This window comes from Magnolia sinica, chromosome 4 (assembly GCF_029962835.1).
Source record: "Magnolia sinica isolate HGM2019 chromosome 4, MsV1, whole genome shotgun sequence".
Classification (NCBI taxonomy): Eukaryota; Viridiplantae; Streptophyta; class Magnoliopsida; order Magnoliales; family Magnoliaceae; genus Magnolia; species Magnolia sinica.
In genome coordinates this window covers 958,029-970,265 of record NC_080576.1, presented here as the reverse complement: position 1 = coordinate 970,265, position 12,237 = coordinate 958,029, and the positions used below count along the sequence as shown (strand labels likewise).

Below are 12,237 nucleotides of genomic sequence, written 5' to 3'. Positions count from 1 at the left end.
AACCAACAATGTATGAAGATCAGGAAGGGTACTGTCATCCTACCATGCCCATGGGACAATGATGAACAACAGGGCTTCCTGACTTCATAAACATAAAAAGGGGAAAGAAATACTCAAAGCCATTGCAAACCCATTGTAATTTCAGTCACAACAGACCATTAAAGACTAAGAAAAATATTCCTTTAATAATCAACTAAATCAAATTCAGTTTATGAATTAAAGGCACAAAGTAGAATCTCCCATCTCGCTACAGGCTTCACCTCTTAGCCCTAGCTAAGAGGTTTAGCCACACATAGGCATGATGCGGCTGGATTTAAAATAAAAAGAGAAAGAATAGAAGAAGAACCAGGTCTCTCTCTCTCTCAACACATGCGCAGCTCTCTCCAGCCCTGTCAAAAAACTCCTCTCCTTTCTCTCTCTTCTGCCTTGCTCCTCACGTTCCCCCAAGCCAAGCTTTTTCCCTCCTCAAAAGAGTCTCCAAGGCTGCCCTCTCCCGTTCCCCTGGTTTCCACGACTGCATTCCCTTTTTATAGGGCTTTTCTGTCGATGAAACCCTCTCCGCAAGTTTGTTTACGCAAGGCCTCCTGCGGAACCTTGTTTACGCAGGGATTTAGACGATGCACTCCAACCTTGCTGATCTTGCTGATCGGTTAAAGATCTTCTAGGGTTTGGTCTAGTTCCTCATCCCTACAAGATGGATGGTACAGATCTTCAATCACCTTGAAGATAGGAGCCCACAACGATCTGTAACGTGGATCGTGCGACGGAGTCCTCGGATGGTGCGGTGCGGATTGATTTTCGTCCGGTTATCATGGATCGAGAAAACGCGCATTGACCAGTCGGTTTTTAACCCTAATCAAGATGGGTGGACCGGATCAGACACTTGCGACCTCGATGGTGGCCCACCAGGCTCGTCCACAGACTCCGTTTGCGAACAGAGCCTCCGGTTTCCACGCTGTGATGGTAGGTGGGTCCCAGATTGACGGTGATGGATAAATCCACGCCGACCATTAGATTTCCAACGAAGAACCTTCTGGTAAGGGCGAGACTGGGTTGATTTTGTCGTGGCCCACAAGATATTGCGTTACACCATTCATCTTGCGTTGAACGGCTGGGATCGCGAAGACGCTTTCATCGTGGCAACAGGACACCTAGGCGCTGGTCGTGGCCATCTCCTAAGACACGTGGACGGGTCGGATCATCGAACTGGATGCTGAGTGGGGCCCACAGTGATCACCTGGCGAAAACAGCGGCTGGACGCTGTTGAGTCCTCGTAGGAGTCGGGTCAGCCCGGTTTTGACTGGGCTAACCGTTCGGCGCGGCGCGGCTGGTGTGTGTGCTATGCACATGCACTGTATGATGTGGGTCCCAGGTGATGTATATGTGAAATCCGATCCGTCCATCTATTGTCCCATTTCATTTAAACCGTCAAGACTAACTTTGAAACATATCCCGATAACAGGTGGGTCCCATTTCACCGTTTTGGTGGCTGATCTGTCAGTTGGGCCACTTTCACAGTGATCCAGGAGCTGAAATTTGATGTGTATGGTTCATTTATGGTCCTCAGGCCACGTATGGAGTTTCGAACTGATCAGATGGTGGGAACCCTATGATCTTGCATTCTGGACACTTTTCAGGCCACTTGAGCTTCAATTTCTCGATTTTCTTGGATCCCTGGCGTGCAAATCTGTCGATCTTGGTCTCCTAGGGTCCGTCGCTTGCCTTGGTGACTTCAGACTGTTAAATCCATGCTTTTAGTACCCTTTCCCAGTCTAGGCTCGTGAATATGCCCTGCATCACAAACATGATTAAATTAGGCCGTTAAATAGTACTATGTTTGTAAATCCTGGCAATAACTGGGGTCTGATATGCAATATTCGACCCTCAACATACAACTTTGATGCGAATAATCTATCACATGGAGAGATGAGAAAGAAGAGAGGAAGAGAGAAACTAGCCAATGAGCCTAGCTCGGGAACATGTGTCCTCGAATCCGGGGTTTGAGAGGAATAACCCTGCATGAACGGGAAGCAGATTGCGTAGAGAGAGGTCTACCATGATTTATGTGTTTTATCCGCTCCGTTCATCCATTTTCCCAGTTAATTTTAGGGCTTGAGCCCAAAATATGAAGTATATATAGTGATCAAATGGACCACACCACTGGAAACAGTTGAATTGAACTGCTACCATTGAAAATTGCTTAGGAGCCACGTAAGTTTTGGATCAAGCTTATATTTATGCTTTCTGTTTATCCATGTTTGTATGATCTTATGAACTGGTTGGATGACAAATAAACATTACTGTGGGCCTAGCAAGGTTTCAACGGTGGAAAGCAATATTCTCACTGTTTCTTGTGGTATGATCCACTTGATCTTTGGATATACTTCAAATTTGGGATCAACCCCTTAAATTAGATGGAAAAACGGATGAACGGCATGGATAGACCACATAAATTCAAGGTGAGCCTAACTGAGTTTACTCAGTACGATAGGGGTATACTGAGTAACTCGGGGACTCCGTCCGATTTCCCATGAACGTGTGGCAGGTTAAGACCTACATTGAATTGGATGGTTTTGATTTGAGCTAGAATATGCCACGTGTACAATTAACACCAAAAGTTAAACATATGATGGGATACTCCATGTCCTCTTCTTATGGAATCAATTAACGAAAAGCTCCCTTTGCTAACCCAAAATGACTAGAATCTTCTCTCAGCTTCTAACAACTCCCACGCCCCAAGCATCTCATCAGTCATCAATGTTATGTAAAAAAAATTAAAAATGAACGGATTGAATTAAAGAAGCTCCAATAATCAATATGATTATCTCAATTTTAAAGTCTGCTTTGGTTAAGATGCAACTCCAAGGAACCATTTTGATCAGGTGACCCTGGAACATCCATCCGTGGCTTGGTAATGGGACTGTTATAAAAGTAGAGGCTAATGTGAAGATTGCTCCGAAATTAATAGACACCGGTATGGTAATCTAAACCGATGGTCTGTTGTGCCCGACTACGGATGGGCCATGACCAATAAGACAAGTCATACCATTCCTTTTTCTGGCCCACACATATAGACGGTAAAGATGAGAAATACAGCGGCCTTTCAAGTTCAAACAAAAAGTCGCTAATATTAGTGGCGAAGGCCCTTAAATATGCGAGATTTTTAAAGGTATGGTCCATTCCCTGTGAGACGCAGCAAATGAATAATGAACGGTCTGAATTAGCTAACCATGGGCCACACCTGTCAAAACTAAAAACCCATGTATACTGCATCCAAGGCCCATGTTTCAGTGATCCAAGCCGTTGATCTGATAGATCTCACAGTGGATAAGGACTTTTTTTTTTTTAAAAAAAAATTTTTAATTTTAATTTTTTTGCAAAAGAATCTCATGCATGGACCATTCCGACATTAGCACTTTCCTCTTTGACAGGGACCGTTAATGTGTAGTTTATCTACGTCTTCAGGGCGTTGTCCGAGAATTTGGATTTTTGAATCTGAAATATTTCTGGGTACTTTTGATAATGGTGAAGACGATCAGATCAGTGGCTTGGATCACTCAATCATTGGCCTCACATGCAAGGAATCCTGTCCATTACTATAGGTATGCGTGCCTTACTGCCTTTCAGCAAATTCAAACATCCCTAACAAGGGCTAGAATGCCCTTTCCATATTTGTCGCAATCAGAGCCGGACATATGACACGTGGCCACTACAGCCGTTGGATCCAGGGTAATGTTTCAATGATCCAAACCGTTCATGCGATGGCTTTTACCCTAGTGGGGGGACAGAAAGAAAAAGGAAAAACTATTATTACTGTAGCTGTTTTTCGTTAAGTATGGACCATTTCCTTAGCCGTTGTTCTATGAGCCATTGATCGATGCCCAGCCCAGATCGAACAGCTATAATCACAACGCATCTCGTGGGATGTATACATTGCGGGAAACGTCCCACGACAAGCCGCTTTTGTCGTCTCACAAGGGTACAGTATACGCCGGTCGTTTTCCAAATCGAGAGGTCGAGAAGCGAATATAACATAGCAGGTTGTATAGAAATGTTATACATCTCTCCTTTAGTTACCAACTTGAAAGAGTAAAATAAGAATCTTAACCGTACAAGAAATCTATAATGTCATTAATGGCCCATATTTTAAAAAACATGAAAATTATTGTTTATAAACATCACGTTAATACCTTCAATTGAGCGGTGAATATTAAAAATCCAACGGATGAAATTCAGGCAGAGAAGGTTAGAGAAAATGATGGTGGAATTGCCGTACAAGTGTGGTTCTTGAAACATGGGCGTCTAAGGTGGACAGTCCTGATCGGCCATCTACAATTTCAGGTGGACAGATGACTGGATGGGTAGGATTGTCCTGTTGATGCGGTATTTCACCCACACGTTTAGTTGTCCAAGCCAAACCTCTCGTTTGCTTTTTCTGCTACAGTTTAAAACGCATATCAACCTCAAGCTGTCCTCACGTCTCCCCTCCTAATAAGTAGGCACTTCCACATACCTCCCACACGCATCTTCTCCACACGCACGGCCGCTCAGGCTCACCAGCATGTGCGTGCGATATCTCGACGCGGGTTGCGTACTGACAGAGTCAGTAGCGAGGTGGTTACTGACAGTGCACTATGGGCCCCATGATATATATGTGTTTTATCCAAGCAGTCCATTTATTTTTTCAGATCATTATAAATTTTGAAGCCGAAAATGAGGGAGATCCAAAGCTAGAGGGGACCGCACCACAAGAAAACAGTGGCAATGGAATGCCCACCATTAAAAACTTCCTATGGCTCAATGTAATGTTTATTTGTCATCCAACCTGTTGATTAGGTCCGCACGCCTGGATGAAGAGAAAACGCAAATATCAGCTCAATTCAAACTTTTGTGGCTTCTGGGAAGTTTTTAATGGTGAGTGCTCAATCACCGCTCTTTTCTGTAGTGTGGTCCATATGAGATTTTGATTGCTTTATTTTTGGGCTCATGCCGTAAAATAGTCCCGAAAAATGATGGATGACGTGGATTGGACACGGTGGGCCAACAGAGCACTGTCAGTCGCCACCAGGCCCCACCACCCTAGGCAATCCGCGTCCATATCTGACGATTGCTTGAAATGGCTCCGTTGCTAAGATGGATATATGCAAAAACCAGGCTGGTCCATTCATCAGATTCCGAATCACTTTATGAAAGGAATGGCCGGTTTAAATTAGCCAACGGTCGAATTTCAACGTAAGCGTTCCTGATAAGTGGAGATAGGGCCATTTTCAATTTCCGGGCCATCTTATTCGGATGCCCCACGCAATGTCTGACACGTGTGCTGTGAGTTCAGGCGCAGGTGCCATGTGGGGCTAGGAAGCCTATTAAGGAAATATGGAAACTTTTCTTCATCTTTTCAGGGTATCTTTCCTCTAACATCCCTCTGAAATCAAAACTCCACATTCCCTACTTTTCTCTGCCTTTCTGAAAGCCTTTTCCTTCGATACGCACGTTGGGTTTTCTTCGTTCTCCATTCTCCTCGATTGGGTTTTCTTCGATCGATTTAATCTTGTTTGTTCTGTGAGGATTCCGGTTGAACACAAAGATGGCTTCTCTTGGGTCTCTTCCTTTCGGGACGACAATGGAGAAATCTCTTCTTCTTCCCACCAGAAGCAGTCTACAGCGTAGATTTGCTTTCTTCGCGTTTTGCCGAAGCAATTCTCTCGATTCGGGTTTTAATGGTTTCAAATTCGGGTTTCGGAAGGTGGCCGATATCGATATGTATTCTGGTTTTGTTTCGGATGGCAGGAAAGTGATAGAAGGGTCTTGTGGAGGGAAGCTTTGGAGAAGAAAGGGTATGAGAGCGGCCGGCGTAAGTGGTGCGGAGAGAGGTGGTGAGGATGATAGTGATGCGGATGCTGCAATTCAGGAGACGGTCGACAGTAAGAAGAAGGTTCTAGCAATGGAGAAGTACCAACTTCAACAGGCATTTTCTTTTCTTTCCTTTTTTCTTTCTTTATTTCTATTTGATCCGAATATATCCTGCCCTATCCAAGGGGAACCCTATCAAATAACCGCTCTTTTAGAAATCAAATGGGTTGACTTTTGGAAGTTTTTTCCAGGGCGAAATTGAATGTAATAGAATGGGCTCAAGCAGCTAATAGTTTAGCTGAGATCATGGGTTCGAGTACCCATTATGGTGTATGTCGGTGTGAGTGCGTGTGTAGAAAAAGAAAAGGAAAAAAGCTAATAGTTTAGACTCTGATCAATTTTCTGTTTGTTGGTTTGAGTTGTAATGGGTCTTTTCTTTGTATTTTTATTTTTTTCTGACTTTTGTATTAATTGGCGTTTTTATAAATTAATTATCCCTTCAAAAAAAAAAGGGGGGCCCAAATCCAATGACTAGAGTCCCTTTGTATCTTATTGTAATATGTCGGAATGTATTTGGGTCAACCTCATGAGTTAATTTGAAAATAATGTGGTAGAGAAAAGAAAATGACAAGAGCAAGATGATGACTTAAGAGAGGAACATGGATGTATAACGCTGAAGACCAAAGACAGCATTTCCAATATTGACTCGCATTCCCCCATTAGAATATCAAATCACTATGGATTCTGCTATTATTTCTAGTCTGCTTGTACTAATCTATGTTGACATGTTATGGTTCAACTTCCTTATTCCTGTGCAGATTGCGAAAATGAAGCAACTTGTGTTACCCATAAAGAATAACATTGTTGGCACAGAAGAGGAGACCGTTTCTTATAGTGGGAGTGCTGTTTCTATCTCGAATCTAGATTTTCCTTCCACTGATGAAGAACTCGGTAGGAAATATTGAAGTGGTTTTCTTTTTGACAGTATGTGCCCTCGTTTGGCCTTGAAACTTCAGTAACTTTGTCTGTTGGCATTAGTCTAGATTTTGATGCTGAAAAGGAGGAACCTGGGAAAAGCTACCCACTTGAGAAAGCTTCCTCATCAGTAGATTCTCATGAGGAGTTCCAAGAAACAGCTCAGTTGACAACGCCATCATTGCTCCCTAGAACTTCTGAAACTCATGGTCCAAAAGAAGAAAAGATTGAGGAGCCAACAGAAACAAATATAAAGGGTGTCAGTGGTGAACTTGATGTGGCTCCTGAGGCAGAAGTAAAAAATCCACCTCCTTTGGCTGGGGAGAATGTCATGAACATCATATTGGTAGCTGCAGAATGTGCTCCCTGGTCCAAAACAGGTATTTCCATTTTATCATGATCCCGTGAATGTATATGCCTTATGTAGCTCTCTTGTATAACTGGTTTTTCCTGCTACTTTCTTTAGTTCTATTTATGGTTTTCTCCCATGCTGATTTATTCTTATGTTGCTTAGGTCATTGTACCAAAGTTACCCATTTGAATGCAATATAGACACTGATTGGTGGTGAGTTATCTTAGGTGGGCTTGGAGATGTTGCTGGAGCATTACCAAAGGCTTTGGCTAGGCGTGGGCATAGGGTTATGGTAACGTGCCTTTGACCACAGACTTAAATGGGTCTTTTGAACAAGTAAAGAAGAATTCTCTGAACATGCCTGTTCAGAAACAACCTGGCCTGAATGGTTGGTCCCCAAAGGCCAAATCTGTAGTTCCAGTATTGGGGTTGGATTGAACTTTACCATGTCAGACATGCCATTCTGATCCTTTTTTTATTGCCATTAAAACTAGCGAGTAAAGGCTGATGAAGTCCTTAAAAATTAAACTCACTTTTTATTTATTTATTTATTAATTATTATTATTATTATTTTTTGGGTAACTTTTGCCTTTTAGGTTGTGGCACCACGGTATGGGGAGTATCATGAAGCCCAAAGAGTGGGAGAATACAGAAGGTATAAGGTGGATGGGCAGGTATGTAGCTGGGTGACACCATAACTACAACATGACTCCCTATTCAAATATTTCTGAATACCTTCTAATTGATTGTGGTTGCATGGCACTTTATCATGCAGGATCATGAAGTTTCTTATTTCCATGCATACATTGATGGTGTGGATTTTGTTTTTATGGATAGCCCTGTGTTTCGCCACCGTGAAAAAAATATCTATGGTGGAGAACGACGGGTATGCTCTTGATCAACCAGGTTCTAGCTATGCATTTATCTTTCTGTGTAACCCAGACATGCATTTCTATGTTACTACTGTGTTGTACATAGAATGGGTTTATCAATTTGGTCATTATCCATCCTTTTCCTTTCATTAGTGGCTTTGTATTTGAGATGGTGTTACCAGCTCGGCCCTCTTGATTTTTACTGGCTGCAGGACATACTAAAGCGCATGATTTTGTTCTGCAAGGCAGCTGTTGAGGTATGTTTTCAGACCCAATTGTCACAAAACATGAATAGAAATGGCAGCATGTACCAAAAGTGTTATGAGGGAGAAGTTATTGGGTCCTGATGCACCAGTAGGTATAGTTTCCCGATGTACCAGCACTTGCAAGTGGGCCCCATGGTTTGGTGATCTAGACCGTTGCTCTAATGGCCCCTTTGCAGATTAGGGATGCCCCAAAGTAAAAAGTTTCCCAGGTCAAAAGATTCTGAACCTTTGATCAGTTGCCTACAAGTAGACAATTAAGGAGGAAAAAGAGTAATGACTTGGAAAAACTGGTCAAAGAAACAATTACTAGGATCTTCCAGTTGGGGATGTTTTTCGAGCATCTCTCAACCATTTTAGGGCCAATCAGTCCTGATGTGTCGGGACTGTATAATTTCTCATTATAATGCTGAATCATGGCAATGTGAAATTTATTGTCATTATGAGCCTTTTTTAGTATCTTCACCACTACAGGAGCAGATTGTATTGCATTATCACATGATTGCTTTGATATTCATGAGTGCGTGTATTCTTGGATGAGGATTGCTACTATTTGAAATGTTTGGTAAATCCAATTAGAAGTTTTGTTCTTTGCAAGGAATGAGCCTGTTGCAATTCAACAAGTTTACTTCGCATCTGCCTACTGCCATCTAAAGCGGACAGGCTAGTTTTTTTCAGGTTCCTTGGCATGTTCCTTGTGGCGGTATCTGCTATGGAGATGGGAACCTGGTTTTCATTGCGAATGATTGGCACACTGCATTGTTGCCAGTTTATCTCAAAGCGTACTATCGTGACAATGGAATGATGATGTATACCCGGTCTGTTCTCGTGATTCACAACATTGCACACCAGGTTTGTTTGTTCTCTAAGCTTCAAGTGGTTCGGATTCTTACTGTAAACTTAGTCGTTAGAAAACATGTTGGTTGATGTGAACTTAGTCAACTTAAAATGACCAGGCCCTGATCATACTTTGATTTTATAATAGATCCGTGAACTTGATGATTGCATCAAATACTTTCGTTTTTAAGAAAGTTGGTGGCTTTTCCATAAATTTGGTCAAGTCATACCTGGAAAATGGTGCTAGTGGAGTCTTATGTTCTTCAAACATTGCTTTTGGCTTGCCAAGACATAATCATTGTCACCTAGAGCTTGCTAACATTAATTTCTGTTATTGTTCAACTTAGACTAAATAATATTCGAATCTGAGTCGACCCAAAACTCAGTTGGGATGCTTGATCAAGTTTTCTGGGTTTTAAGTAAACCATTTCGCCCCTTTATTGGACCTGAATTTCTTATCTTATCAAGCTGACTCAAGAAGTCCTTTGAGAACTTGATCAAACATTGGAACCTCTGAATACTCTTTTTATGTGTGCTTGCCCAAAGTATTTCCCCTGTTCGTAGGGCATGTACATGGTGAGTTGGGCTATCATTTGGATTTGCCACAAGCCAAATACCAAGGCAAAAGTGTTTGTGGCCATTCCATTAGTGGCCTGCAAATGGACGGTTGCAAAAATCTGAGCATAAAATGAGTCAACTATCCTTATTCAAAAGGCATGACTCACAATGCGCGGACAGTTAGGGTCATCCAATTACTGCAGTTTTTGGGACTGTTGGCCATCTACATGATGTCACACCAGATCAGTGGTCCTAATAACCACACTCATGTTGGAAATTACATGAAGCATGTATCACTGTAGCAATTCTCTCGGTTTATAAGAACATCATGTATAAGAAACTTTATCTTTAGATGAATATGAATACTGTGGAAGACTGGAAGTATATAAAAATTAAGCATTTAGAAAACAAGTAAGAAGATAGACTCAGATTTCTTCCCACTAGCAGTGTCTGTCATGGAAAGTTTTTAAAAGGGAGTGTCCTTTTTACATGTGTCTTGCATCTGAACTAAAGCTTTGAGCCAGGAATCCTTTTCTTGTTCATGCTAATCTAGATTTCTCATCTAGGGACGGGGTCCGGTGGACGATTTTGCGATTGTGGACTTACCAGATGACTACAAGAACCTTTTCACATTGTATGATCCAGTTGGGGGTGAACATTTCAATATCTTCGCGGCGGGCCTGAAAACTGCTGACCGTGTAGTCACTGTTAGCCATGGTTATGCCTGGGAGCTGAAAACATCAGAAGGTGGTTGGGGTCTGCATGGGATCATTAACGAGAGCGAGTGGAAAATGAAGGGTATTGTCAATGGGATCGATACAGAAGAATGGAACCCAAAACTGGATACCCACCTAACATCTGATGGCTACACCAATTACTCTCTGGAGACTCTTCGAACAGGCAAGCCCAAATGCAAAGAAGCTCTCCAGAAAGAGCTCGGTCTGCCAGTCCGGCATGATGTTCCTCTGATTGGCTTTATTGGGAGGTTGGACCCCCAGAAAGGTGTTGACCTCATTGCTGAGGCCATCCCTTGGATGCTCAGTCAGGATGTGCAGTTGGTTTTGTTGGGAACCGGAAGACCGGATCTTGAAGAAATGCTTAGGCGATTCGAGAGTCAAAACCCTGACAAGGTAAGGGGATGGGTCGGTTTCTCTGTGAAAGTGGCGCATCGCATAACAGCAGGTGCAGACATGCTACTGATGCCATCGAGATTCGAGCCATGCGGACTGAACCAGCTCTATGCAATGAGTTATGGGACTGTTCCTGTCGTTCATGCTGTTGGTGGATTGAGAGACACCGTGCAGCAGTTTGATCCATTTATGGAGTCTGGACTTGGATGGACGTTCGATAGAGCGGAAGCAAGTAGGCTGATAGATGCACTTGCGAACTGCTTGCTCACATATAGAGAATACAAAAGCAGTTGGGAGGGGCTCCAGAGACGCGGGATGATGCAAGATCTCAGCTGGGACAATGCTGCTCAGCATTATGAGGAAGTACTTGTAGCCGCCAAGTATCAATGGTGATCTTTGGAGTGTGAGAGACATCAGTTGGTTCAACTTCGAGGATCTGGATTCTCCGAAATCAGAATCTCATCATGCAGCTGTTTATCTTTAATGCTTAAAATGTCCAACCGAGCAAGGAGAGGAGGCTGCCAACACCCATTTCCTGGTGTAAAATTTTTAGCACTTTGTTTTATTCATTCTTTATTTCCATTTTTATAGGTTCATAAAGGAAATGCATCTCCACCGCCAGGATGGTTCAGCTTTGTTGAGCTGTCTTTTTTCTTTTCCTTTCTTGCCTTTTCTTGCATAAAAGGAAATGCATCTCCAATTGATGAACTTGTGGAATTATTTAGTGTTTTATCATAGGCATCTAGTTCTCAACTGTTTTAATTGGAGAGGGTTTCTTTGAATTGTTATTCTTTTCTGTCTGGTTGTGTGATTGGTGGTAGATGGGTATATAAAACATCCAGTTAACCTCTTGGCTGTACTAGCTCTTGAAAGGCATGTACCCTGTCACACACGCACACACATTGGTGGAAGGCATGGCCTATTTATAGTTAGCTTGAGGAAGATTCCATAAGGTAGTTGATATTTTACACCCCATGTTCCTCATTATCATCATCATAGCCTTCCCTAGCAATCAGGGCCAGCTTTGCTAATCCTGTTTCATCAATCATTCCAAAGGCCCTATCATCCTTGTACAGTGAAAAGCCTTCATATCCTAGTCACCATTCCATCTCCAGTTTCACTACAGAGATTTTTCTTAGCAAACATCAGAAAACCACAAAGGGGCATATGTATGAAAAAAGGATGAGAGTCATTTCGAGATACACAGCCAAGATGAATAGAAAGCTAAGAGTGCGTTTGGATGCACCATCAATTTGAATTGCGATAATTGGTTTGAAATGGACTAATTAGATTGCAGTTCATTCGTTAGCATTTATGTTAAGGATTGGGCCCTCAAATTGCAATTATGTTGAGTTTTTCTTGAAAGGTACAATTGCAATTTGAGGTCTGTTTCCTCATCT

At 42.4% G+C, this 12,237-nt stretch overlaps 1 protein-coding gene across 2 annotated transcripts; it reads left to right on the top strand.

Annotated features, from left to right (window-relative positions):
* Window positions 1-5,391: 5,391 nt before the first annotated feature.
* LOC131242068 (granule-bound starch synthase 2, chloroplastic/amyloplastic-like) lies at window positions 5,392-11,470 on the top strand. Of its 2 annotated transcripts, none has more exons than XM_058240454.1 (9): window positions 5,392-5,932; window positions 6,669-6,801; window positions 6,894-7,205; window positions 7,405-7,469; window positions 7,774-7,851; window positions 7,953-8,063; window positions 8,262-8,306; window positions 8,991-9,164; window positions 10,274-11,470. In XM_058240454.1, the coding sequence occupies exons 1-9, from the start codon at window positions 5,585-5,587 to the stop codon at window positions 11,228-11,230; spliced, it is 2,223 nt and encodes a 740-aa protein (XP_058096437.1). In that variant the 5' UTR covers window positions 5,392-5,584; the 3' UTR covers window positions 11,231-11,470. The 2 variants fall into 2 exon arrangements, with proteins under 2 accessions (XP_058096437.1, XP_058096435.1); XM_058240452.1 differs by having other exon boundaries at window positions 5,392-5,965.
* Window positions 11,471-12,237: the final 767 nt, after the last annotated feature.